We start from the raw sequence: 25,575 nt of genomic DNA, 5'->3' as shown, positions 1-25,575 counted from the left end.
CATAAAGTTAACAATGTAGTCCCCTGATTTATTTAGTAACACTTTGTCCATGTATATTTTAAATGTGTAATGCAAAAACCATTTTTCTAAACTACAAAAACTAAATCGTTACATAATAAATTTGACACTTAATTTTGAAGATATTTTTAGGACAAATATCAATTTATACCTTTGAACTTTAGGATTGTATCAATTTAAATCATAAACTTTGATGGTTATACCAATTAAAAATATGAAATTTGATAATTGTATCAATTTAAACATTTCCTTATGTTTTATTTGGACAAATATCGTGTAACACTTGTAATTTTATCAATTAAATCTCTAAATTTATATAAACGAATCAATTTAAATTTCTAATTAAAATTTATTTGAAATTTGTCTATTCAAATTATAATTCTCAAATTTTTAGTGACAAAAATGTTTTTAAACCTTAAAATAAACGTTTGCTTTTGGTTGAAAAGGACAAATTAAAGATCACCTTAATGAGAGCAATTAAAAATTAATTTGAAGAGAGAAGAGCGTAAGGGAATAAAGAAGTGACCAACTTCTAACTGATAACAACCTACCACCTCTCGTTCTCTAGAACAGAAGAAACCATCTTTTTATTGATACTGACTTAAATTCTAAAAAGGAAAAGGAAAAACAATAAATAATAATAATAAAAAAAGAAAATATAAGGAAATTTACGCATTAATAACGTCCACCAACCCAACAAATTGGGAAATTTCAATTTTTTTTTGTTTGCTTGTTTGAGAGGAACTGCAACGCATTTGGTTGCTTTTCAATTCCAAGTTCAGTTCCCATATAATATTTCAATCTCATCGGTTACAATTTCATTATCTCCACCTCGCTAAATTGCTATTCCCTGATTTCCCGCTCTAGGTTTGATTCTTTTCTTCTCTTGCTTCTTTATTTACTTTTGGTTTTTGGATTTTTTTTTTTCTTCTTCTGGGATTTCTGTTGATTGTGTTTGGCTGTTCAGGAAGTGTAGGTAAGGGGAAACGGCAAATTATAGAAGTCATTGATAGTGTTCATAAATTATATAATCTGTACGCTAGTTGGTTTGTGTGAAGGAGTTAGCTGGTTTCTTTAATTTGGTTTTGTCTTTAAGAAATTGGGTTGTGATCATCGCCTGCGAATTTTCTCTAAATCGAGAATTTCAATCTTTATATATATATATATATATTTAGTTTATTACATGTTTGTTTTGGAGTTCTTGGTTGCGCTTGACTTCTAGGTTGCGTTCTGTACTTGCTGACGGAAGTTTGATGGAATTCAGTTATTATATTGGCTACAGTTCTCCTATTACTTACTTTGGGGCCTTAGTTTTTCTATTATCTGTCATCTCCTCTCTGGGTTTATGCTGTACTGAATTTTACTTAGTGTTAAAACTTGTGATGGATTGCTTGAGGCCGACCCTTTAAGCTTTGATTTTAGCGGGTCAATGAAATTGACCCCCTATATGGGGAAAATCGTGAGATGTCCTTGTAATGGTGTGTTTCAAGAAAGCATATAGTGCTATTTGCTGAAATTGGCAGATGAATTTTGTATATACCATGGAGTAGACATGTATGCCTTGGTGATTTTTTGATGGCTAGAAGATTAGTTCTTCATCAATTACACCCAAGATCAGAACGAGCATGGCAGTGGGCCACTGCCATTCCATTCTTGAGTGAGTTCAGTGTACAAAACATATAGAGAATAGTTGCTAGTATTGATTGGTATTTTTGTGAATGAGAGGTGTTTGTGGAGTGCAACCTCGATATATCTTGGTGTACTGGAGGAATGTGCATTTTAGAATCTAATATCGACGTGCAATGGAAGAATTATGAAAGAGGAGTTTTTGGACTTCAATTAGGAAAATAAAGCTCATTGCAGAATTTGTAGCTTCTCATCATCTATACTATTTTCTAATCTTTTAATCTCATTCATCAATGAAATTTCTCTGTTTCACTCTTGAAAAAAATAATCTATACTATTTAATGTCGTGGAGGGGTGTTTAAATGGTATAGATACAAAATTACGAGAAATTTTTTTAACTCTGAAGAGTAAGATAAATGGATATTTCAATATTGGTGCACCTACAACTTGCGGACATTTAATACAGACCTGCATTTTGTTTTATGTTCGAGTCTGTTACCCTGTTGCTCTTGGGATTACTGTTTGCATCTAAATTTATTGTCTTGCTTTCCCTGCTAGTTTTTGTTGCATCATCAATTTAACTTCATAATCGAAGGTAACATGACTGTAGTTAACCAAAGACATGGAACGGTGGTATTCTTCTATCCTTGCAGTGCCTGGTTTTTTTTTTTTTTTTTTTTCTCTAAAAAAATTATTAGTCACCTGTTTAGGTATTTCAAATACATTTATCCATAGAAATTCGAGACTTTCTTTCCTAATTGACATTTTAATACATGAATAGGTCATCCACTGTCAAATATAAAGTTAGATTTGCCTAGTCTATTATTAAGATTTCATCTGTTATTGATCTTCCGCAAGTGAATTAGCTATACCACCCTAGAAATGACAGAAAACTTATTTGGTTTACTCTCATACTCAGTTGTGGTTTTTGCTTCTGCCTCCCTGATGTCGAGTTTGGAGGAGCCACTTGGTCTTGACAAATTGCCAAGCATGAGTACAATTGATCGGATACAGAGATTTTCATCTGGTGCTTGCCGACCTATCGGAGATGACATGGGAATGGGTATCTGTTGGATTCAAGGGGGGAGAAGTAGCTCATCCAATAGTTGCAAGTAAGCAGAATATTAATGTCTTTTCAATGGAAAATTAATCATTCTTGTTCTTTTTTCAGCTTGCTTTTGCATATTTTGTCGTGCAATTCTTGTTGGTATGGGCTGGTTCTATCTTCGGAAGTCCACGCAAACAATCTGGGCATATTGATCTTTCATTCTTTTTTTCACTAGATTGTCGTTTTTGTAATCAACTTGGGCACACTTTTCCCCAATATGAAATAAGTAGATTTGCTTCTTCATTTTCTAGTTTTTATTTTTATTTTTATTTTTTATTTTTCTTTCAACAGGGAATATGATGAGGATGCTAGAGACACGTACCCATGGAGAAGGCATAGGAAAAACACATCCCAAAATGGCTCCGTCAATAGGAGGACAATGAGTGCAGGCACGAAAAAAGTTGTATCTGAAAATTTTTGTGATTCACATTGTTCTCCAGGTCACGAATACAAGACTAAGAGTACTAGTGACAATATACAACATATAACAAATAAGGTGATTTGATACTTCTGAGAATCTTGAAATAATCTACAGCTAATAGAGAGAGGTTTCCTTCCATTTTCATCTGTTTTCCCCGTGTCTATGCATTTCTATATCCCTTTAATTGTTTTTCTTGCTCTACCTAGTACCTATCATATTCTAGATACTTGCAAACTTTCATCAGATGTTTTGGTTTCTGAACTTATTTTGAACATGGACCTGCAGTTTTTGAAAGATATACCAAAGTTTGTGAAGATAGTAGAAGTTGGTCCAAGGGATGGGCTTCAGAATGAGAAGGATATGGTACCAACATCTGTAAAGGTCGAATTGATCCATAGACTAGTATCTTCAGGATTGCCTGTTGTTGAGGCTACCAGTTTTGTATCACCTACACGGGTGCCTCAGGTAATTTTGATATATATTCCCTTTGACATTTTTAGCCATATTTTAAAATGATATTGAAAATACTCGTTTGAATCTCTTTTAAGTTCATAAGGTGTGTGTATATATATATATATATATATATATATACATACATACATACATACTCAGTCGAGACTGTGTGATTATGATGTTCAATTGCAATACTTTGGTGGGACCTACTTGTGGAAATTATGGGTGTAAATATTACAGGCCATGTATAATGATATGTATGAAAAATCAAGCTTTTATTAAGAAAAAATGAAAGAGATATACAACCTATTAAATAGAAGTTACAAGGAGAGGCTCCACAAGCCTCCTAGATCACATACACCAAGTGGAGACGTTAAGTTTAGTTGAAGTCCGCACATCATTGAGTTCCCAACCCTTTAGAAACTTTCTTATTTCCTTTGAGCTGAAGGTTCTGTTAGACGGCAGAAAAAGTTCAGCACACCAAATGGGCGACCCGTGTCTTAAAATGGATGGTGGTATCTGTTATCTTATCATTTAGGATTTCTAAGTTCTGATATCAGCTGATAAGGAAACAGAGTGGGGGCTGATGCTTTACTTTCACTAGTTGATTAAATGAAAACATTATTTATCGTGACTTTTTAGATTTTACCGTACTTTATATCACTAGTGCTCAAACATTATTCATCCTTTGTCCAGTTGTCTGATGCAGCCGAAGTGATGGAAACCGTTCGTAATTTGGAAGGGGCCAGATTGCCAGTTTTAACACCTAATTTGAAAGTGAGTCATCTTTTGAAATAATGTTGGTTGTTTTTCCCCAACATGGACAGATTGAATCCTCTATTCTAAAACTTCACCTTCTTGTAGGGTTTTCGAGCTGCTGTTGCAGCTGGAGCAAAAGAAGTGGCAGTCTTTGCATCAGCCTCTGAATCATTTTCAAAATCCAACATCAATTGTAGCATTGAAGAAAGTCTTGATCGTTACCGTGCTGTAACTTCTGCTGCAAAAGAGCTTGCAATCCCTGTTCGAGGGTATTCTTCCATAAACATCTAACTTTGACATTGATCTGCATCAATGTCCACATAAAAAAAAGCATGTTTCAAGATGAAAGAAAACGAACTTGATTGATTCAGGCATGTTTTGAGAATAAGTCCTTGTAACATACCCGAATCAGTGAGATTCTTTTCTTTATCATTATGGCTTAGATACGAAACCTTCTCTTTGATTTTAAAGAAAGAAAACCACTCATTATTCATCTTATTATTACTTTTAAATAAGTTGAACAATGTAACTTAATTTACTATTAGGTCAACATGGCTAATCCCCAACGACGAGTGACGGTTTCTAGAATCTGTTGCCACATTAAATAAAGTACGCGTACTCATGTTCCTGTGATAGTCTAGAAGCTTATACCATATACTTTGTGAATAACCACTGTTGATTATTTCCTCTGGAATTTGGTTTTAAATTTTGAACACGACTTATTTCCTTGAATCGTTCTCCACATTCTGTTCTTGAAGGGTTCTCTAATCGCTATAACTGGCTATGAATTTGTATAGGTATGTATCATGTGTAGTTGGTTGTCCCACAGAAGGAGCAATTTCGCCATCTAAAGTGGCTCATGTGGCGAAAGAGCTCTATGAGATGGGTTGCTTCGAAATTTCTCTTGGAGACACGATTGGAGTTGCCACGCCTGGTAAAAATTTAAACCTTTCTTTCTCAAAATCAAAATATAGATTACTTGTAAATAAAGAAATTTATAGATGAAAATAGTGTTTATAAACTTGAATTCTAAAAACTAAATGGTTATCAAATAGAGCTATCTGTTATAGCTTACATCACTTGTAAACTTCATGTTCGTTAGCATCTTACAACTGGGCTATGTCATTTGTACACAACATGAATGAATGAAGCAAACATATGATTTCTTTACATATTTGTGTAATGGATTCTACTTCAATAGCTTTCATCTTTTTTCCCCTCTTACTGTATCTTCGGTTGGCACAGGGACTGTTGTTTCCATGCTTGAAGCTGTGATGGCGGTCGTTCCAGTCGACAAGCTTGCAGTCCACTTCCATGACACTTATGGGCAATCACTTCCAAATATTCTAGTATCCCTCCAAGTAAGATATCTTTTGGAAGCTAGGTTTTGAATCTGTTTTGAATGACTTTCTAAGTGCTTTAAAAGTATTTTTAAGTAAAGAAAAAAAAAAGTGTTTTTTAACACTCAGAAAGTTGATTTCCAGACATACGGAAGCAAATCACTTCACAAGCTTGCAATGTCTTCGCGGAGGAATCATTTAACTAATGTTTTGATTTTCTTCTGTTTATGTTTTTCTTTTTCTGAACAGATGGGGATTAGTACAATCGATTCCTCTGTTGCGGGTTTGGGTGGATGTCCATATGCAAAAGGAGCTACAGGGAATGTTGCAACTGAAGATGTGGTATACATGCTCCATGGACTCGGTATAAAAACCAATATAGATTTGGCAAAGGTCATATCTGCTGGGAATTTCATCAACAAACATTTGGGGCGCCCATCGGGTTCGAAGACTGCCATTGCCTTGAATCGAGTTGCAGCGGACGCTTCCAAGATGTAACACATCTTATTACTCACGTACACCTTACATTGATCAAGTAAAGAAGGTTTTCACTTCAAGAAACTTTCTTATAGTAAATATGCAATCCTATCTGCTGAATACGTTTTAGCCATATACCGGATCTCAAATTATATAATTATCATAATATCAAATTTATGGATCTGAATCCCCTCCATAATATAAAGAAAATTTAGTTGGTTCCTTTTGTATCAATGGTGTTTGAATGATTAAGATATTGTCGTGTCGTGGAGAACTTTCTTGAAATTCACCAATGGGTGCTGGGATTCTTGACCCCACTAATTCATTTTTCAATAAAATTCTCTTCTCATAAAAGATATTCTCACGTCATATTGTATATATAGTATGACGGTCATAAATTCAGGCTCTTTCCAACATTGTTATATATGTTTAAACTTCTACAGCCATCATTTTAATCGCCTTGTTTTCTTGATCTTATTTGATAAAATGAGAACTCCTTCGCAAATTTTCTCTTCAATCAGAAAAAATGATCAAATGTTTTTAGAAGGCTTTTGAAGCTCACCTTCAGGCTGATTTCAAGAGCCTCGAGACTTGCACTACTGGATCTTATGTCTCCCCCAGCAAAAGACTTATGCCTCTACGAAAACAGGCTAAAGGCCCATTTGAGATTGTTTTTGAAATCATAAAATAGCATTTTATGCTAATCTTAATCGCCTAAACCTTTTATTTACTGATCTCCCCATTTTAAAATTATTCTTAAAAGTTATTTGATGGAACTCTTATATTTCTAACTTTCTTTATCTTTCTCTATCCATCTCAAATTTTCATTTCATTAATTTATTTTTTCACATTTATTCCAATTTAATTTGGTTGAAATTCTTATAACAATTATTTTTAAAAAATATATATTTAATTTTTTTAATTAAACAAAAATTATTACAATTCAAATCATATATATTTTCAAATAATTATATAACTAAATTATACTAATTTAATATTAATTTACCAACCATCTTAACTCGTTTTTTCTAATTTAAAATTAAAATTAACTAAACACTCTTTTTACTTCTATACTGATTTTTCTAGAAACACCAATAATTATTTTTCTAGAAACACCAATAATTATTTTAAAAGCTACATTAATCCCAAATGAAACCTTCATATAATGACAAGCAGAGACCTATTGATATATCTCATTCTTTAAAGTTATAAAGGTTTGAGTAATACCAATTTAAACTATTACGGCTTTAAAAGTGAGAGACAAAAGTTGAAAAAGTTTGTCAATATAATATTTATCATGTTGAAAACATCTTTTTGAATTTTTGTGCAAATGGCAATTGACATGGTATATATTATATATAGAAATTATTTTAAATGACATAACTGCAAAAAAAAATCTGCAACTAATAGCAAAATATCAGTCTATCCAATAGACTGAGATAGATATCAAATGGAGATGGTAATTATATATATCTAATTCTTGTATAACTATAATGTTCGATCACACAAATTTAGGCTTCGTATAATGTTTTTTTTAAATTAAAATCGAGGTTTATGCCCCATATTCTCTCAGATTTACGCCTCACCCCTTCAAAATAAAAAGTCCCAAGGCCACGGCTATCTCTAGCCTTTTAAAACATCAAGGATAGTAGAGTAAATGTCATAAATGTGAAAATACAAATCTATTTATAATAATTAGGCTAAGTGGAAAATCCAATGTTTCTGAAAGATAGTGTCTGCATTCCCTTGAAACAAAACTTATCTGTTCCAAATCTTTGTTGGCAATTGAATCAGACTCTTGCAAAATATGGTCTATAAAGGCAAGATTATATATCAAATGCAAGACGTATGAAGCAGAAAACCATACTATTCTTCTGTGGAACTGGAACTGAATGAATCCAGAAAGCTCCGGGCAGCATCCAAACTAAGTTCTTCGTTAACCTGTAGCCAAATTGATTATATGATTTTCGTTCTAATGACATTGAAGGGAGAAAAACAAAAATCTAATGGCATGACATACAAGTTTATTGTGTATCTGTTGAAATGAGTTACAGAATCTCTCTGCTTCAACCTTTCCCACCTGCATGGAATGAATAAAGCCGAGTTGTTAAATACAAATATAAACATTGTTCTTTTCTCACATTCAAACGAAATAATAATGAAATGCATCGTCAGGATGGAGCAATGTGTTGAGAAATCCAGATATTTCGATTTAAGTTATAATGAATGCTCATTTGCTTCCATCGATATAACAAAATCTGAAACTAAATATATGCACGTGAGTTTTTCAGAACTTCGAGGAAAATGTAACTAACCAGCTGTTTAGAATTCAATTCAACACAAAAGGGACAAGTTCAGATAAAAATGGGTCGACAAATTTGGACATTTAAAAGGCATGACAAGAATATATGTAGAGGGAAAACTTTGTTGAATTTCCATATCGCATGAATTGTAACTACTGAGCTATAAACATAATCATGAGGACCTGTAACAGAAAAGGATAGCCAAGTAACTCTAGGGGGTTTATGTCCCAATTAGACTATTACTTTTTCTCGAATCCACAGCATATAGGTCCCATATTATCATCATACTTCAAAAAGAAATAGAAGCTCGTACCTTCTGCTCAGCAGCTAACTTTAGCTTCTTCCAGAATGCATCTGTTAGCAGTCATCCAAAAAAATGTAAAATTACTTTAACTTCTATCTAAAATACTAAGAAAAAATGGAAGCTTTCCTTATCAGGACCATCAAACAGATACTCTCTACTCAAACCAGAAAAGATATCTTCATAGGCGATTTACAAACACCTATATGCTATCATACATAGACAGCATTAAAGAAAAACTACGTACAAAGGAAGTTCATATATGGTTCCTTAAAGAAAATCCAAACGTATTTTAAGACCTTACAAATTTCATTGACAAGAAACAAAACTTTATGGAATAAAATAAAAAAGATTGATATTCTCAAGATAATATACCATGTAGGTCAGATCCTTGAACCTTTGGTTTTTGTCCATCTTCATTCCATGCCTCTTGCCATTCATTTAACTATGAACAAGACAACATTCAGTATTTAATTAACCAGCAAAAGGAATATGCAAGGACGGGAAGTAAGGGCAAAGCATTTAATTAACCTCACTCTTGAATGACTTGGATGTTGACTGTCTAGATAACTCTGTCTCCGCCTGAAAATTGTATGAGATTTTTAACAACCTCGAGGGATGCCTATGCTACTTATAATTGCACTCTTTATGGGAACAGAAAAACCAGAACAGTTAAGTTCAAAGAGTTTTATACATATAATTCAATAAACTTTTTGAACTCCATATTAGTTTCAGAGCAAGTGATTGAAGTAAAATTAAAAGCTTCCCCTAGTCTCAGTTAATCCTTCTTCAACGATGGGTAAAGCATCAAAATAAAAGACAGAAAATGAAGAGGCACTTGTTATCAAACAAACACAGCTACAGAAATGACATCTCAGCTAGTCTTCTACAAACCAAGGCCAATGGATCTCCCTCCCAATTATAAGTGCAAAAATGCAGTAAAAGAGGTTTCCATTACTTCCCGTGCTGAAGAGACTGCAATCATGATGTAAAAAATTACAGACCCTATAAGCCAAACCAGTTTGTATCCCTGTAGAATCTCTAGAATTTCAATTATCAGTAATCAATCCTAGCAGATCCTTTCGTCAAAAGTGATCAATGACAATTTAACAAACAATTATTTTAGAATAACATCACTTTTCTTTTGAACCCAACAACCAGTGATCGAGTTATCTCGTAAACATAAAAAGATACCCATATAAACTTCATTCAATAAGGGCTATAGAATTGTGTCCTATAAACTACTTACCAAATATCTCCACCACTTTTGGCAAATATCTTGCATTAAATCAAAGAGAATAAGACCACAAAAGACCTAATTGAAAGAAAAGGGATTTATTCAAACTATGTTGATCCAACCGCTAAAAAGAACACCCAAATCCGTCCTAATTGCCGGGTGGCTAGTGACATCCCAACAATGAATCACAACATTGTAGCAGGAAGAAGGTCTAAAAAGATTGAAATCGAAATAGAGAAGTAATATCATTTCTGTCGCTAACAAAGAACAGATTAACAATGGAATACATAACACTGGATGATCAAGAAATTTTCCAAGCTAATTACGTTCCTAAAAAAGAAAGATATAGCAGATGAATGTTACGTGATAATCTCGAGATCGAACAACGGGAAATAGTTGAAGAAGTCGATGAAATTCGAACTCGTCCATAGTCCTTTTTGGATCTACGTGATGCCGGAATGAGGTTTTAAATAGCTTACGCTCAGGAAAAATCGGGAATTGGGTTCAAAAATTCTGAATAACAAAATCTGCTCTCAGGGTTTCCTTCATTCATCCCTTTCTTGTTCGTTTCTTGATAGACCGTTTTTTAGACCGGAAAGGGATGTCCTTGATGTCTCTCGAAATTACGAATTACTTTTTTTTTTTTAAGAAAAAACAAAATTAAATTTGTTAAGGAAGAAAAATGATGTGAAAAATATCCTAGATTTTGGTAACTGGTTTCTATTGGATCTTTAAATTTTGATTTTTTTTTTCACTAAATATTCCTTGTTCATTTTCAGTTATTAATTTTTAGTGTTATCCATTAATTAATTTTAAAAAATTAAAAAAATATATATAATTAATTAAAATTCATTTAAATTTTTTGTTTTATAATTATTTTAATTAATTAATAGACATTAACACCAAAATATAAAATAAGTATTTAGTGAAAATCGAAATTAAAAATGGCAATTTTGAAATTTAGGAACCAGATTGAAATAATATTCAAACCTGAAAGATAAAATTTGATATTTTGAAATCTAAGAATTAAATTGAAATTCAAACTTAGACTAAAAGGAAACTAGCCTAAAACTTAAAGACCAAAAACGTATTTTTTTTTATAGAAAATCTTACTACTTTTGTCCTTAAAACTTGGTAAGGTGTCCCCTAAGTTTCCGTTTTAGGGGAAAATCAATATATTGACTCCTAAGTTGCATCAATTTTCACCCTAAATTTTTAAAGTTATCAAATTGGTAAGTTTTATAATCTAAATTTTAAACTTTAATAGGTGTTTCAATTTTAATTCTCTACTAGATTTTCAAAATATTCTTGAAAACAATATTCTATGTACATTCAATAAATTATAAAACATATGTATAGAACAAAATGGATGAGATTTAAAGAAAAATGATATTAAAGTTACATTATTGCTGAAATTTGCATGCTTTGGCAAAATAATTCAATAGTTAATAGGTACATCTATCAAACTTAATTTAGGCAAAAGTTGATTATATTGGGAGTAGTAAGTTCACAAAGGCTCTTATATAGAATTTGTGATTACATTAGTGAGTGAATTAGGAGAAATATTGAATAGAGAGTAAAGGTCGTTTAGAAATATTGTATCAAAGAAATGCTTTTTAGACCAAATCAATTTTTTTTACAATTACTTAGAGGTTGTTTAGTTTGAGGTTTTTATAGATGAATACCTGAGAATAGGATGTCGTGACTGTATTTTGTTGTGTATGAAAAATACTATAAGAATTTTATGAATAAAAATTATGTTTTTATTTAATTTCTAAAATTAAGTATGCCAATCTTATATAATTGTAGTAGATTAATTAATTAAAAAAAAATATCATTCAATATATTAATAAAAGTTAGTTAATTAAAAATCAATAATAATTATAATTCTAAATATTTGAAACTTGAGTAATTTATAATTAAAAATAACTGATTTATTATAATCTAATACTTAACCATTTTATAATTAATTAAGTTCAACATCACTAATTTTAATTTTAATTAAATAATATAGAAAAATATATTTTAATAAACAATATATTATATAAAAAGTGAAATGAGATGAAATATGATATGTTAACAAAGAATATTAATAAATTATACTAAAAAAGTTTTATATATTTATAATGAAAGATCAAATTAGAGTAGAAAAAATGTATCTTAAAATGAAAGATCAAATTAAAATTAATCTCAATAAATACTTGATTGATTATAAAAAATAAATAAATAAGTAATCATTTATTACTATTGAAAATAAATTTTTGTACTAATTAAATTTAACTGATCCTAGTTTATTAATTGAATATATACAAGATATTGTTAACTAATTAATTAACTGTTGATATAAAAAAGTAATTGCATTCCTATAATATATTTTTATTGTAAAAATAAATTAAGTAAAATATTTAAATAGATTATAATTTATTTTTAAATTAATATTAATTAATTAAATAATTAACTATACGCAAAATAAAATTATATATAAAATAAAAAACGGAGAAGGAAAATAAAAATCCCACAACTTTGAAAGAAAAAAACTCTTGTTTGTGAGAAATCGAGATGTCCGAAAATTACTTATTTCTAAGTAAAATGTTAAACATTGTGAAACAAATATTAATTATTAATTCTTATGCAGAAAAGTCTTCAACCAAACAACTTAAGGAAAAAAACAATGATTTAAAAGTATATTTAACCTAGCATTATTTTGAATAACAAAAAAGTGTTCATTTGAAGCCATACACAGATGCACGCATTAAAGCAATATGTGAAACAAGGATTTGCAAAATTTCATTGAACTGCAACTAATATAACAAAAAAAAGATATCGATATTCTCATTGTAAAACTAGAATGATGTTCCAAATATTGAATGATTTCAATGGCGTTTCTTACCGCCACCCTTTTTCTTACTTTTCTTACTCTTCTTTTTTCCTCCTTTTCTTCTACCTTTAACGCCCATTTCATTTCCGAAGTCAGTATTCCTAAAAGGGTCACTATTCCTAGCAGGGCCATTGTTTCTAGAAGAGGCTGGACTTAGTAGATGTTTGACATCAAGAACACCATGTTTAAAAAAGCCTTCACTCGACTTAAGAACCTGTTCCTCCGGCTTGCGCCTCCCCAAAGATCTTCTAGAGTTGCTACTACCAGCCATTCCACCAAATTGTCTAACATTCGAATGCTGCAAACAACAGAAGAGTATACAGGTAAGAAAAAACATGGTTAAAGGATAGAAAAAGTACCCATGCTTTCAAAAGTTGCAATACTACCCTAGCATTCATAAGCATTTCAAAAATATCCTTAGAGTAGACATTCTTGAGATTTTTGGATAAAAGTTTAGATATAAAATGGCATGACAATGACCTAAAACGAAATTTAGATCACCCTGTCATTTTAGATTATGCTACACAATTCTAAGTCTTGATTTTTGTTCGAAATTCCAAAAGATGTCTATTATGTACTTTTGGAATATTTATGATTTAGGAAAGTTGAGGGATAATATTATAATTTTGAACGTATAAAGAGTATTTTTGAAATAAAAACAAAGATCAAGGGTATTTGTTATAATTTAGCCAAAAAAAAAAAAAAAAAAAAAATCCAAACATGGAAGTCACCTATCCTATAGATTTCCTTACCTCTTGTACCATCTTTTGTTCTCTTTCCTTCTGCTTCTTCATGATTGGTCGTGCTACACTTAAAGGTAGTCTTTGCTTCTTTTGAGGCTGCAAGATGGTAAAACAAGATTGACGGTCTAAAAGCAATAGTTGTAAGATGTTAAAATTACCTTCATTCAGGATACCATAATAAATTGAGCCTATAGAATGCGTATCCATAGTCGTACTCGTACCTTTCCACCCAGAGAAACAATTTTTCTACTCTCAATCTCCTTTCTGTCTTTCCATGACATATGAGAGGAGGCTGAAATAAAGAATACAAAAACAAATTAGCTACTTCATACTTGCACCTTTTTTCTTCATTACCTTCTATTCAACCCTCCACCCAGAAACTGCACACACACGAGAGATTTTCTAGGACTATAGTTTCTGATAATAGAATGCAATTCTTTTCATTGTTTTCCATAAAAGAAGCATTTAAAAATGATGTGGGGCCTATGAAATAATAGTAAATCGTCTATTGACATGTCAGATCCTGAATGAAGGAGTATATAATACCCTAGTACTAGAAATTTTCTCCAAACAAAGGGTGAGGATTAACAAACTAACATCAATCAAACCAATTACAAAGACCTCATTTGATAACCATTTTTTGCTTTTAGTTTTTGAAAAATAAACTTACAAACACCACTTATACCTCTAAGTTTCTTGTTCTTTTAATTCATTTTGTACCGATGTTTTAAAAAATTAAGTCACGTTTTGAAAACTAAAAGAAAAATAATTTTTTAAAATCATGTTTCCAACGGACCTAAATATTTTGGTCAATAACGATTGACTCGAGACCTGAGGAAGGATCTAAGAAAGCAAGTGCAGCTACCTTATGGAAAGGTGTGATCATGAAGATGATTCAAAAGAAGTTTGTACACAAACAGAATCTGAAAGGAAATGCGAGGATGTTAAATACAGTTCCAACATCTATTCAATTTCTTTGGAGCTTGACGTCAAATCTCATGTATGATTGCTAATTAAAGTCAAACTACCGAAGCTCTTCCCTAACTCTTGCACTACAATAATCAGTACATATATTCATATTTAACAGGCTCAGAGGATCCACTAGACTACAAGTGTAATAGAATGCTAAGATTCTTCAACTAAAAGAAAAATTAATTCGTTGCTTTCATTGAAATAAAATAGTTTGGGTTTTCCATGGGAGAACACAAAATAGAAAAGGCAATGTCGGTTGCTAATACAATATGGTATCGCATATAAGATTTGTAGTACTTTTTCCTCACATATGTGTGTGTCATCATGGCACAGAAAACCATAAAATAAAAGAAAATTAAACCCAAAGCTTTCATACAGAATCTATAATTTCAGAAAGAAAACTAGTCTCTTAACCGATAGAGAATTGATTGAAATAATGAAATTCGCCCTAAAGATATATCTTCGAAAGGAAATTGAAAAAGTATAATATATGCACAGATAAATGAGCTGAATTCTGAGGGATAATGAGAAATTACTGAGGAATTCAATTTCTTTCTTGATATTTCTCATTTTCATTTCAGTTTCCATATCAGTCGAGCCCCTAGATGATCCCACTTTTGCCCTTTTATTCCTGGAATGCATCTTGTCACTGCGAAGCAAATAACTTTGACGTCAAGAACAATAAATGACAAAACCCAGGGGGGAAAACAATCAGAAAACATAATACAAGATAAAATTGAAAACAAATTCCGGGAGAGAGAAATAAAAAGGAAAATCCATCCAAAATAGGTCGGTTTTGGCAGGATTTTCAATCAAAATTGGCCTAATAACAAATGTATCCTACTTAAAATCAAAGTTGGTTGAATAAAAAAAAAAATTATTCTGATCGAGGCAGATTTCGAAGGCAACCTACCGATTGACGGAGGGCTGCAGCAGAGCACGGGGTTGGCGTGGCGGCGTGAGGTTGCAGCAGAGAATGAGATAAGAAGAGGAGAAAGAAGAGAGGCGGTGGGGTCGCGACGGCGGACAGCGATCGGCGACGGCAATAAAGAGGAAGACAATATAGTAGGAAACGAAAAACAGAGCTGCAAATGGTGATCAGACGTGCGACTGCTGCAAGACGGAGTAAGCAGAAGTGGGAAACAAAGATGGAGTGTAGGGTTTGGTTCTTTTTTAATTTTAATTTTATTTTTTTTCCAAATATAATATATAATAAATATAAATATAATTTTTATTGATTGTATTTTTCATGTACAACCAAAAGGGTCACTTTTTTTATTCTTAGATGTCTTATTTTTAATATTTTTTATTATTACTTGATCAAATAATATTTTTCATGACTTTTGCTTCTAGCATTTGTTTCTAGAAGATACTTGCTCAAATAATTAAGCTAAGAGCACAATTTTCTAATTACACAATTAAGACCATTCTTTTTTATAATACTGATGAATCTACATCCAAGCTTTTGATAATTATTGTCTGTTACATTTTGTTAGCTCGTGTTTATACACAAAATAGTTTAGCAGAATCATTCATAAAACGTTTGTAGTTAATTGCTAGACCATTGCTTATGAAAGCTAAGCTTCTTACGTCTGCATGGGGACATGCTATTTTGCATTAAACGTTACTTGTATGCATTAGGCCAATATCTTATCATGAGTACTGCTATTACAATTAGCTTATGACCATGGGCCAAATATTTACCATATGAGAAGTTTTGGATGTGCAGTATATATTCCAATTGCTCCGCCATTACGTACTAAGATGGATCCTCAAATGAGGTTAGGAATATATATTGGATATGTTTTTCCATCAATTATTAAATATCAAGCCCCTGATGGATGATGTATTTCCTGCATGATTTGCTGATTGTCATTTTAATGAGACAAATTTTCCAATATTAGGGGGAGGAATTAAAAAGTTGGAAAAAGAAATTACATGGAATGCATCGTTATTGTCTCATTTAGATCCCCGTACAGATCAATGTGAACTTGAAGTTCAGAAGATAATTTATTTGCAAAATATAGCAAATTAGTTACTAGATATATTTATAGATGCAAAGAAAGTAACTAAGTCACATATACCAACTCAAAATTTTCATCGAAAATTGATATCCCAACATAGTAAGTTGTCACTAATGAGTCTGGAACACGCCAGAAGCGTGGTAGACTAGTGGGTTCCAAAGATAAAAATCCTCGAAAATAAAATAATTAATAGTTAAGAAGACTTGATTGAGGATATAAATACCATGAAGAAATTCATGACATAACTAGTAAGAAAGGTAAAATACCTAAAGATAATAATGAGATTCCAATAAACCATGTCACGAAAGGAAACAGATGGAACCAAATTCAGGTAGTTATCGACAACATTTTTGCGTATAATGTTGTTCTTGATATTATATCTAAAAATGAGGATTCGAATCAAAATCTGTTGAAGAATGTCAACAAATAAAATATTGGCTTAAGTGGAAAGAAACAACCGAGGCAGAATTAAACTCACTTTCAAATGTCAAGTTTTTTTACCATTAGTACGAACACTAGAAGGTGTCAAACCTGTGGGATACAAATGGGTATTTGTGAGAAAAAGAAATTAAAATATTGAGGTCACAAGATATAAAACAAGACTAGTTGCACAATTTTTTTTTCACAAATACTTGGTATTGATCTTGAAGAGACGTATTCTCTAGTGGTGAATGCAATTACATTATGATATTTAATTAGTCTGACTGTGTATGAAAATCTGGACATGCATCTTATGGATGTAATCACAACATATTTATATGAATCTCTTGATAATTATATTTATATGAGAATTTTAGAAGGATTTAAGGTACCTAAAACATATAAATCAAATTCTCGGGAATTGTATTCAATAAAGTTACAAAGATCGCTACAGGGATTGAAACAATCGGGATGAATGTGGTATAATCGCTTCGTTGGATATTTGTTGAAAGAAGGATATTGAAATAATCCAATATGTCTATGTGTTTTATTAAAAAAATCATAGTCAGGATTTGCTATTATAACGGTATATATGGATGACTTAAATATAATTGGGACTCCTTAAGAGCTTTCAAAGGCAATAGAATATCTTAATAAGGAATTTGAGATGAAAGATCTCAAAAGAACAAAATTTTGACTTGACTTGCAGACTGAACATTTAGCAAATAAGATATTTATTCATCAATCAATTTATGCAGAAAAAGTTTTGAAAATGTTTTATATGGACAAAGCACATCCATTGAACATACCATTGGAAGTTCGTTCACTGGATGTGAAGAAAGATATATTTCAACCTCGAGATGATAATGAGGAACTCCTTGGTCCTGAAGTACCATATCTTAGTGCAATTGTTACACTTATGTTTCTTGCTAATAATACAAGACCAAATATTGCATTTTCAGTAAATTTATTAACAAGATATAGTTCTTCTCCAACAAAAAGAAATTGGAACGAAATTAAGCATATACTTCGTTATCTTCGAGAGACGATTGATGTGATTTTGTTTTATTCAAATAAATCGGATTTTGGTCTTGTTGGTTATGCAAATTCTGAATATCTATCTGATCCACACAAAGCTAGATCTCAAATAGATTATCTATTCACATGTGGAAGAACTAATGTATCATGGCGGTCAGTGAAACAAACCATAATAGCTACTTCCTCAAATCAGGCTGAAATTCTTACAATTCACGAGGTTAGTCAAGAATGTGTATGACTATGATCAATGACTCAACACAATCGTGAAACATGTGATTTTTCTTCTAATAAAAATATTCCAATAATATTATACGAAGACAACACAACATGTATATCCCAAATCAAAAGAGGATATATTAAAGGAGATAAAATAAAACATATTTCACTAATGCTTTTTTACACTCATGATCTTGAAGAAAATGACAACATCACTGTATAATAAATTTGTTCGAAAGATAACCTGATAGACATATTCACAAAGGTATTACCTACCACAACCTTTGAAAAACTGGTGTACAATATTGGAATGCGGTGACTCAGAGATCTCAAGTGATGTTTCCATAAGGACAAGGAAATATACTTTGTAGGAGTACAAATTATATGAAATATGTACTATTTTTCTTTCATTAGGATTTTATTTTTTATTGAATTTTTTCTTAATAAGGTTTTAAGAAGACATATTTTATATATATAATGAACATCTAAGGGGTAGTATTATAAATATTATGATGATAGATGCACATTAGATGCTCATACTTAGTGTCCATTGACTATATGTCACACCCTCATTTGCTAAAATGTTGTCCATATGTCTCAACATTACACATTATCAGTGTCCATGTAATTCACCTCCTACTTACCAAATTATTTATAAACAGTGGCATTTGATGGATTTTGAAAGACACACATTAGGCAAAATCCATAAAAATTAGAGAAAGTTGAGAATTTAGAGAAATTTCTTATTTTATATTTTTATTTATATATTTATTTTAATATATTTTAATATTTATTTATACTATTATTATATTATATTTTATTAATATCCGTGTTTTAATCGTGCTTTTCAAGTTGACGATAATTTGTCAATTTATTTTTATCCATTACAGTGTCTCATATTGATTTGGAACTTTTAAAAGGAAAACCAGGGGTCGTTCAAAAATTATTGCAAGTTTTTATTTTTGTTTTCAGAAGTTACTTTAAATATAAGCATTATCAAAATTATCTTCTTGGAAAAAGCATTATTTAAATTTATATAGTTTTGCAATCCACAACGTCCCCATTATTAGTAATATAACATTGCCAAATTGGAAAACAAAATACATATTTTATTCTAAAAAGTACAAAATTGATTTCTAATGGTTCAAACTCCTAAATTTGCAATTTAGGTTACTTTTTAAAATGATCAAAAGTCGATTATCAAACCAAAATTATAATTTATTTATTATTTTCTTTTTTAGATAAAATTATCAAACTAAAATTTTGAAACTTCAGATAAAAGTGTAAAACCCTATTCACATTTACACTTTGAATGTCTACAAATTGAAAGAAGAATTCAAATTTTTTTTAGTACAACAATTGTGAGAATGAGAGATCTGAAAGATTATACCAATTACCATTGAGCTAAACTCACTTTGGCAAAGAAGAATTAGAACTAAACGTAACAAAAGCTCCCCTAACATCTTGACTATAAAAAAAAAAACTCGGTAGTTAAAATTAAAATTAATTAAACCATTATGGACTGATTGTCATGCACTCCTACTTTGAAGATGAAAGTTCGATCCTCATTCTTTTAATTGTTGTATTAAAAATACATACATACACATTTAGACCCTAAATTTAGATATGTACATAAACACGTGTATTGAGTAATGGTAAATGATATTAGGGTCTGCAAGCTTTTAAATCCAAGTAACCTCTGGCCTTAGCCTTAGGTCCCGATTTGTATATTTAGTACCCTACATGTTCAAAACTTCTTATAGTGGCTTTAGCTTTGGAATTAACAGAACCAAAAGATTGAAATTTGTCATGGCTCAAGACTGACTAATATGTCTAGATATCTAAGATAAATTCACAATAAGAATATCTTTGGGTGTTGCCAAAGATCCAAATCTTAATAAATTTACAGGACCCCTGAGAAACAGCTCCCTTTCATAGCAAGAGCCAAGCTTGAGACATCTGAAGATAATCTTTAAAGTCCTAATGAAAAATGTAATGATTTAAAATTCTCGTTCACTGAAGCTTTGAGATGGGCAAAACCTCAGTGAAAAATAAGGACGGACCCAGATGAAATGCAAGACAATAGAGGAGTTTGCTCCGCCGTGTAAGATCCTCGTGAGCCTAATGCAAAGAGTGGAGCCTTCTGTACCTATTTGCCTCTTGCTTTGTGGACTCCTAGCTCTGTAGGTTATTTTGTGTGAAAATGCAAACTTATTGTAGTAGTTTTCAAGTTTTACTCTAAAAGAGGCTTACAAAGTATTAAGAAATACCATCCGAATTATGTTCTAAGTTACTTGCCATGTAAGAATAAGAGAAACTATATATAAAGGCTATAACTAACCAATTGTGTTGTGCTCAAGGAAAGTGCAGCGTCTAGTCTTCCTGGATCTTATCTTGATGGAGGTTTTCAAGATTCTCGATGCATGTTTTCAATAATGATTTGGCAACTTCATTTTTCTCAATCTGGGATAGATGAAGAAGCTCGGCTTTGATTCCAATGTCAGTTCGGTGGACAGACGGCAAGTCAGAATATAACATTATGATCTCCAATAGACATTCTGAAGCACTGATGTGAACCTAAATTTGATATTAAAAAAATCACACAAATAAGTATATAGCTTTATGATCTCCAATAGGCAATTGGTAGGAAACGAGATTTACATAAGTTATCATGTTGAATTAGCATACTAATTCAAAATTTAATTTGAAAGTTGAATCGATAACACACCTGAGCAATCTTGACGGTGGTTATGCATTGGACTACTAAAGGTGATACAGAATGAGATAACTGTAGATGAAAAGAAAAATTTTATTTCAGACATTTAACAATAACATATGGAAAATATAAGCAATCACTTACCTCAAGAACAAAAGAAATAATGCTATCAAGTTTAGTCCTCCCTTGAGAACCATGACGCAAGACTTCATGAAACCTTGAGCAAAGTTCATTGATTGACAAAAAGGTCGAAGTTTTCACTGAAAGTGACATGTACAATTTCAACATCAATGAAGGCAACTATAGGCTGAGACAAGAGAGACTAGAAGAGAAGTTGATACCGGTCCATCGAAAGCCATTAGACAAGGATGTAGTAATCAAATACAGCAAGTTCTTTTGTTGTTCAATAACGTCATCTAAATTAGCCACTTTGATGGAAGATGTTAAGCAATTTAAAATTTTCTCTCGAGGAACTGAGGTTTCTCCTCTATCATCTGAGTCTGCATAAATTAAGTCAGGTCATAACGCAATCAAAACTTGTAAAGTCTCACATGCAAGTTGAAGAGCATAAATCTGTGACGATATAGAACACACACAAGCAACAATATGTAACGGCAATAAATAGAAGGAGACCCTCCATTTATTAGTTTTTATATTGATTTTGTCTTTCCCCGGATGGATCAAGGAACTCATTCAGACTCTTTCGTAGTGGTTCTCTATTCAACATGAAGATAAAACTAAATGACTGAATTTAGCAAGCAAATTTGTAGAAAATTAGGTTGGAAAGAATTAGAGAATATGTTTCAAGATAATAATAGAAGTACTAGCCAACCTCAATATAGCTTGACTAGTTAAAACATATATCCTCGAGACATCGACCAAAAAAGTAAGAAGTTTGAATCTCCAACCCTATATGTAGTTGAACTAAAATATGCAGAAGTGTAAAAGGATGCAATAGTTATTGCAATCTAGCCTCCTCTTGGAGCTCTCGGTCATATCTTTCATTTTTCTTAACATTAACTCTGCAGCCGTTATTTCCTAATATCAAAGTGTTTTCTTGCAGTTCTTTCGGATGTAGGATTTCCCCCTCTTTGTATGCGCCCACTCTGGCTTTTCTGACTACCTAATACCGTGATTGTCCATTTTACGGCTTCTTAAATTGGTATCCTTGACTAGAGAAGACACCTATTTCCTCTAGGTCCAAAGCCAAAACTTTGACATTCAATCACATCTAGAGGTGCCGATGGTGCTCCAAAAGAAGGCAGGTTCTTCTACGACATAAATTTAGAGCAAGTCGGAAGAAGCCTGATGAACACTCAAGGCAGACTCCAATTCCACTTACCATTCAGTTTAATCTCTCAATGCTTCACATAGCTGAGAGAAATGAGTAGTGCCTCTGATGGTCAGTCCAAGCAGTAGGTCACATGCCACACTCGTTTGAGCACTTTACAGGGCCTAAAAAGTCGTGCTGATAATTTTTCATTCACCTTCAACAACAGAAAGCGTAGATGATACCAATATGGCTATAGATTGAGGTGAATGAAGTCCCCGACCCATAAACTCAGCATGACGACAGTGGAATCCCGCAAAAGAAAGGGCCATTGGTTTATTTTACTGGAAATAGGACATTCCTGTACAAACTTATGGATGTCTCTTTTCATGTTACCCAATATAGTTCACTATTGATGTGATTACAGATAGGAAGAATTCCCCAATGCCCCCATCTCACACACACACGCACATGCATGCATAGAATTAATAAGAATGAGGTCAATCGATCATGAATAGTATCAAACAACCTAATCCAAATTAAAGAACAGAAGGATGGTGCAAAAACAGATGATCAAAATTCTCATGATCTGGCCCGTGCAAGGTATCTGATGTAAGAAGAATAGGGGTTAATTAGGTAATTAGGTAATTTCTAGGTTGACTCCCTTTTTACCCCCAATTAGGAACCTTCCCCTCTTGTATCAAACACATTATTCATTCTAATAAAAGATCCACAATCTTGATTCTTGGAGAGAATTCTCCTTTTTTCTCCTTTAGGCTACATCAATTTGGTATCAGAGCATCCATCTGGGCCAACGTTGACTGCCGCCGGTGGAAGAGCGGGAAACTCTTGGCGACGCCGATCACAAGAGGGAGCTTTGTGAGTTTTGCTCATTGCCAAACAACACACATCTAATTAGGGGGAACCCTTGAAATTCCAAAAAAGAAAGAAGAAACTGAAGATTTATCAAAATTTTACAAGAATGGACTACTATTGATCAAAGAGGACATCCAAGAAAAAAATCAGCAGTTGGTATAGGCAAGAAAATCAAATTTACTTCCAAAAACAATGCTGGAATTCTGACTCAAGTGATTCAAAAGAAGAATTCCAACATACTAATTTTGCCCATGCTCGATTTTCTCAAAGAACCTATCATTATCCACATTGGAAATTTGATTCTAGTGATTTAAGTGACTCCGATGATGTTTCTAAGGCAGTTTGGGACGGAATAAGAAGGCGGTAATATCGAAAAAGGACCCAACGATCCAATCAAATCCATTTTTCAAGAAATCAACGTAAAGATTGGGAGTCCGATGAATTAAAAAATCATCAAGAATGGATTTTTTCAGCCCAAGAAGAACGTTCAAGATTCAAAATTATTCTTTTAGTTATGAAACACGATCAAGAAAGGTTGAGTCAAGAAAATCAATGGATGAATCCTATACCCACTACGAGATTGAGGCATATCCAAGAATCCAACATTGATTACTTTGATCCCATAGCATTGGAGGAAATAAATAAAACAACAAAAGAAATCCAACATTCATTGGGGAAAATGACTCAACATATTGATCAACTATCAATTCATTTGCAAGAGTTAAAAAACGGATTGATTTCACATACTGAAGAAAAAACAAAGGAATCACGGTTGGAAAATTTTCAAATAGAAAATCTTGAAGATAAAATTGAAGAAAAACAAGAATTTGAAGATGTTGATCTGGAAACAGTCGCATGTGAAGAACAAAAATCCAACGAAGAAGATGGAAAAGAAGTATCGAACACAAAGCAAGAATCAAACAAGAACAACGACATATTGATTGCAGTAGAAATGGATCCCCAAACTGTCGAAGAACTTGAAGCGAATGATAAAGAAGACGTGATTCTTGAACGATTCTCTTTGGAAGGTGGTTTTTTAATGATTGGTCCTTTGAATACGGTTTTGAATGAGCTTGAAGGAAACATCTTTTTTAGGTTTATGGCCGATGGAGAAGTTCATCTTTTGGTGGCATATTGGATTTTTTTTTCTCGAATTTATCCCTTTGATCATAATATTTTTGTTCAAAATGTCGGAGGTTGGTTTGGTCACACTCTGTTGAACAATTTTATTTCATTCCTTGTTTACTTCATAATTTTTTTTCTTTTTAAAACTCGAGGACGAGTTTTCTTTTTAGAGGGGTAGAATGATGTAAGAAGACTAGGGGTTAATTGGGAAACTAGGTAATTTCTAGTTTAATTCTCTTTTTACTCCACTAGTAATAAAACTCTATAAATAGGAACCTTTCCCTCTTGTATCAAACACATTATTCATTCTAATAAAAGATCCACAATCTTGATTCTTGGAGAGAATTCTCCTTTTATCTCCTTAAGGCTACATTAGTATCTTTGCCATAGAGACGGGAGTTAGAAAAAGAAAACATTTCAATATCATTCCTCATCATATTTTCATGTTAGCAATTTTGTAGAAATACATTAACATCTGAAAAACGAGCAACCAAACATTCACATCAACTTGTTTCATCACAAAAATTTGGAATGTGTTTCTATCCAATATAATATATATATATATATATATATATATATTTTCTTTCTTGAAGTTTACATCAAAGTAAACTACATAGACAGGGACATCAGAATAATGTTCCCACTTCCACTCATGAGAAAATTTATGAAAATGAATCACCTTACTACAAAAACAGAAAATTTGGTAGCAAGTAAGAACCTGTTTTAGCGGCAACCCCTCCCAGAGATGCCTGGCCAGAATCCGCTGATTTGCAAGCCTCAAATAACAATGGGAATACCATATTGAAGAATTGGGGACTGCCAAAGGCCTTTAGAACCTGAAAAAAGCCCCGATGGAAGTAAGTTGCAGGATAGCCACTCTGTTTTAAATGCATTGCCTATTTCACGACCAATGTATCATTCAAGCAACAGCTTAGGAATATTATTTGTTAACGTTCTTTTGTTCTTAATTCTTTAGCTTTTCTAGACAATGATTTTTAATAACTAACATAATAGTAGATGCAGTAAGGTGCAGTTGAAGAGTTCGCCAAAACAGCATTTGCCCTTTTTGGTTCATAGAACATCTAACAAGTGATAGTGCAGCAAGTACTTATTCATACTTAATAGTTCTAGGAAGTTTTTCATCTACAGGAATTTCAAGTTCAAATGAAAACATTTTGGTCGGGAGAGTGGGGTTGAGGGACACTATGCACCAATCAACCACCACAATTTACTCCATATACCTAACTCGACATT

The 25,575-nt window shown here is 32.1% G+C and overlaps 4 protein-coding genes across 9 annotated transcripts in view; 1 reads left to right on the top strand and 3 right to left on the bottom strand.

Annotated features, from left to right (window-relative positions):
• Positions 1-678: 678 nt before the first annotated feature.
• Positions 679-6,432, top strand: LOC120088423 (Aldolase superfamily protein). Of its 4 annotated transcripts, none has more exons than XM_039045701.2 (10): positions 775-885; positions 1,569-1,675; positions 2,564-2,756; positions 3,044-3,248; positions 3,459-3,638; positions 4,323-4,403; positions 4,491-4,654; positions 5,183-5,319; positions 5,631-5,746; positions 5,975-6,432. In XM_039045701.2, the coding sequence occupies exons 2-10, from the start codon at positions 1,594-1,596 to the stop codon at positions 6,221-6,223; spliced, it is 1,407 nt and encodes a 468-aa protein (XP_038901629.1). In that variant the 5' UTR covers positions 775-885; positions 1,569-1,593; the 3' UTR covers positions 6,224-6,432. The 4 variants fall into 4 exon arrangements, with proteins under 4 accessions (XP_038901632.1, XP_038901629.1, XP_090162147.1 ...); XM_090306021.1 differs by having other exon boundaries at positions 787-885; positions 1,542-1,675; XM_039045704.2 differs by lacking the exon at positions 1,569-1,675 and having other exon boundaries at positions 679-885.
• Positions 6,433-7,644: 1,212 nt separating this feature from the next.
• On the bottom strand, positions 7,645-10,662 carry LOC120087643 (octanoyltransferase). The gene is made up of 6 exons (XM_039044486.2): positions 10,407-10,662; positions 9,338-9,388; positions 9,182-9,251; positions 8,819-8,859; positions 8,223-8,282; positions 7,645-8,143 (listed from the first exon to the last, which is right to left on the bottom strand). Exons 1-6 carry the CDS (start codon positions 10,470-10,472, stop codon positions 8,069-8,071), a joined length of 363 nt encoding a protein of 120 aa, XP_038900414.1. The 5' UTR covers positions 10,473-10,662; the 3' UTR covers positions 7,645-8,068.
• A 2,146-nt stretch (positions 10,663-12,808) lies between these two features.
• On the bottom strand, positions 12,809-15,883 carry LOC120087770 (axoneme-associated protein MST101(2) protein). Of its 3 annotated transcripts, XM_090306196.1 has the most exons (6): positions 15,550-15,817; positions 15,173-15,285; positions 14,530-14,587; positions 13,886-13,956; positions 13,674-13,760; positions 12,809-13,219 (listed from the first exon to the last, which is right to left on the bottom strand). In XM_090306196.1, the coding sequence occupies exons 4-6, from the start codon at positions 13,943-13,945 to the stop codon at positions 12,917-12,919; spliced, it is 450 nt and encodes a 149-aa protein (XP_090162322.1). In that variant the 5' UTR covers positions 13,946-13,956; positions 14,530-14,587; positions 15,173-15,285; positions 15,550-15,817; the 3' UTR covers positions 12,809-12,916. The 3 variants fall into 3 exon arrangements, with proteins under 3 accessions (XP_090162322.1, XP_038900589.1, XP_038900590.1); XM_039044661.2 differs by lacking the exon at positions 14,530-14,587 and having other exon boundaries at positions 15,550-15,883; XM_039044662.2 differs by lacking the exon at positions 15,550-15,817 and having other exon boundaries at positions 13,674-13,956.
• Positions 15,884-20,155: 4,272 nt separating this feature from the next.
• LOC120089274 (ARM repeat superfamily protein) overlaps positions 20,156-25,575 on the bottom strand; it is a 57,409-nt gene continuing 51,989 nt past the window's right edge. The window contains exons 31-36 of the mRNA XM_039046693.2: positions 25,040-25,157; positions 21,392-21,550; positions 21,195-21,310; positions 21,063-21,122; positions 20,676-20,911; positions 20,156-20,515 (exon numbers count right to left, since the gene is read on the bottom strand). Of these exons, the coding sequence (XP_038902621.1) occupies positions 20,708-20,911; positions 21,063-21,122; positions 21,195-21,310; positions 21,392-21,550; positions 25,040-25,157 (657 nt within the window). The 3' untranslated portion in view covers positions 20,156-20,515; positions 20,676-20,707. The remainder of the gene's footprint in view (positions 20,516-20,675; positions 20,912-21,062; positions 21,123-21,194; positions 21,311-21,391; positions 21,551-25,039; positions 25,158-25,575) is intronic.

This window comes from Benincasa hispida, chromosome 10 (genome assembly GCF_027475165.1).
Source record: "Benincasa hispida cultivar pf3 chromosome 10, pf3_genome.v1.1, whole genome shotgun sequence".
In the NCBI taxonomy this organism is placed as follows: domain Eukaryota; kingdom Viridiplantae; phylum Streptophyta; class Magnoliopsida; order Cucurbitales; family Cucurbitaceae; genus Benincasa; species Benincasa hispida.
The sequence above is the reverse complement of the archived record's forward strand: the minus strand, read 5'-3'. Positions and strand labels throughout refer to the sequence as shown.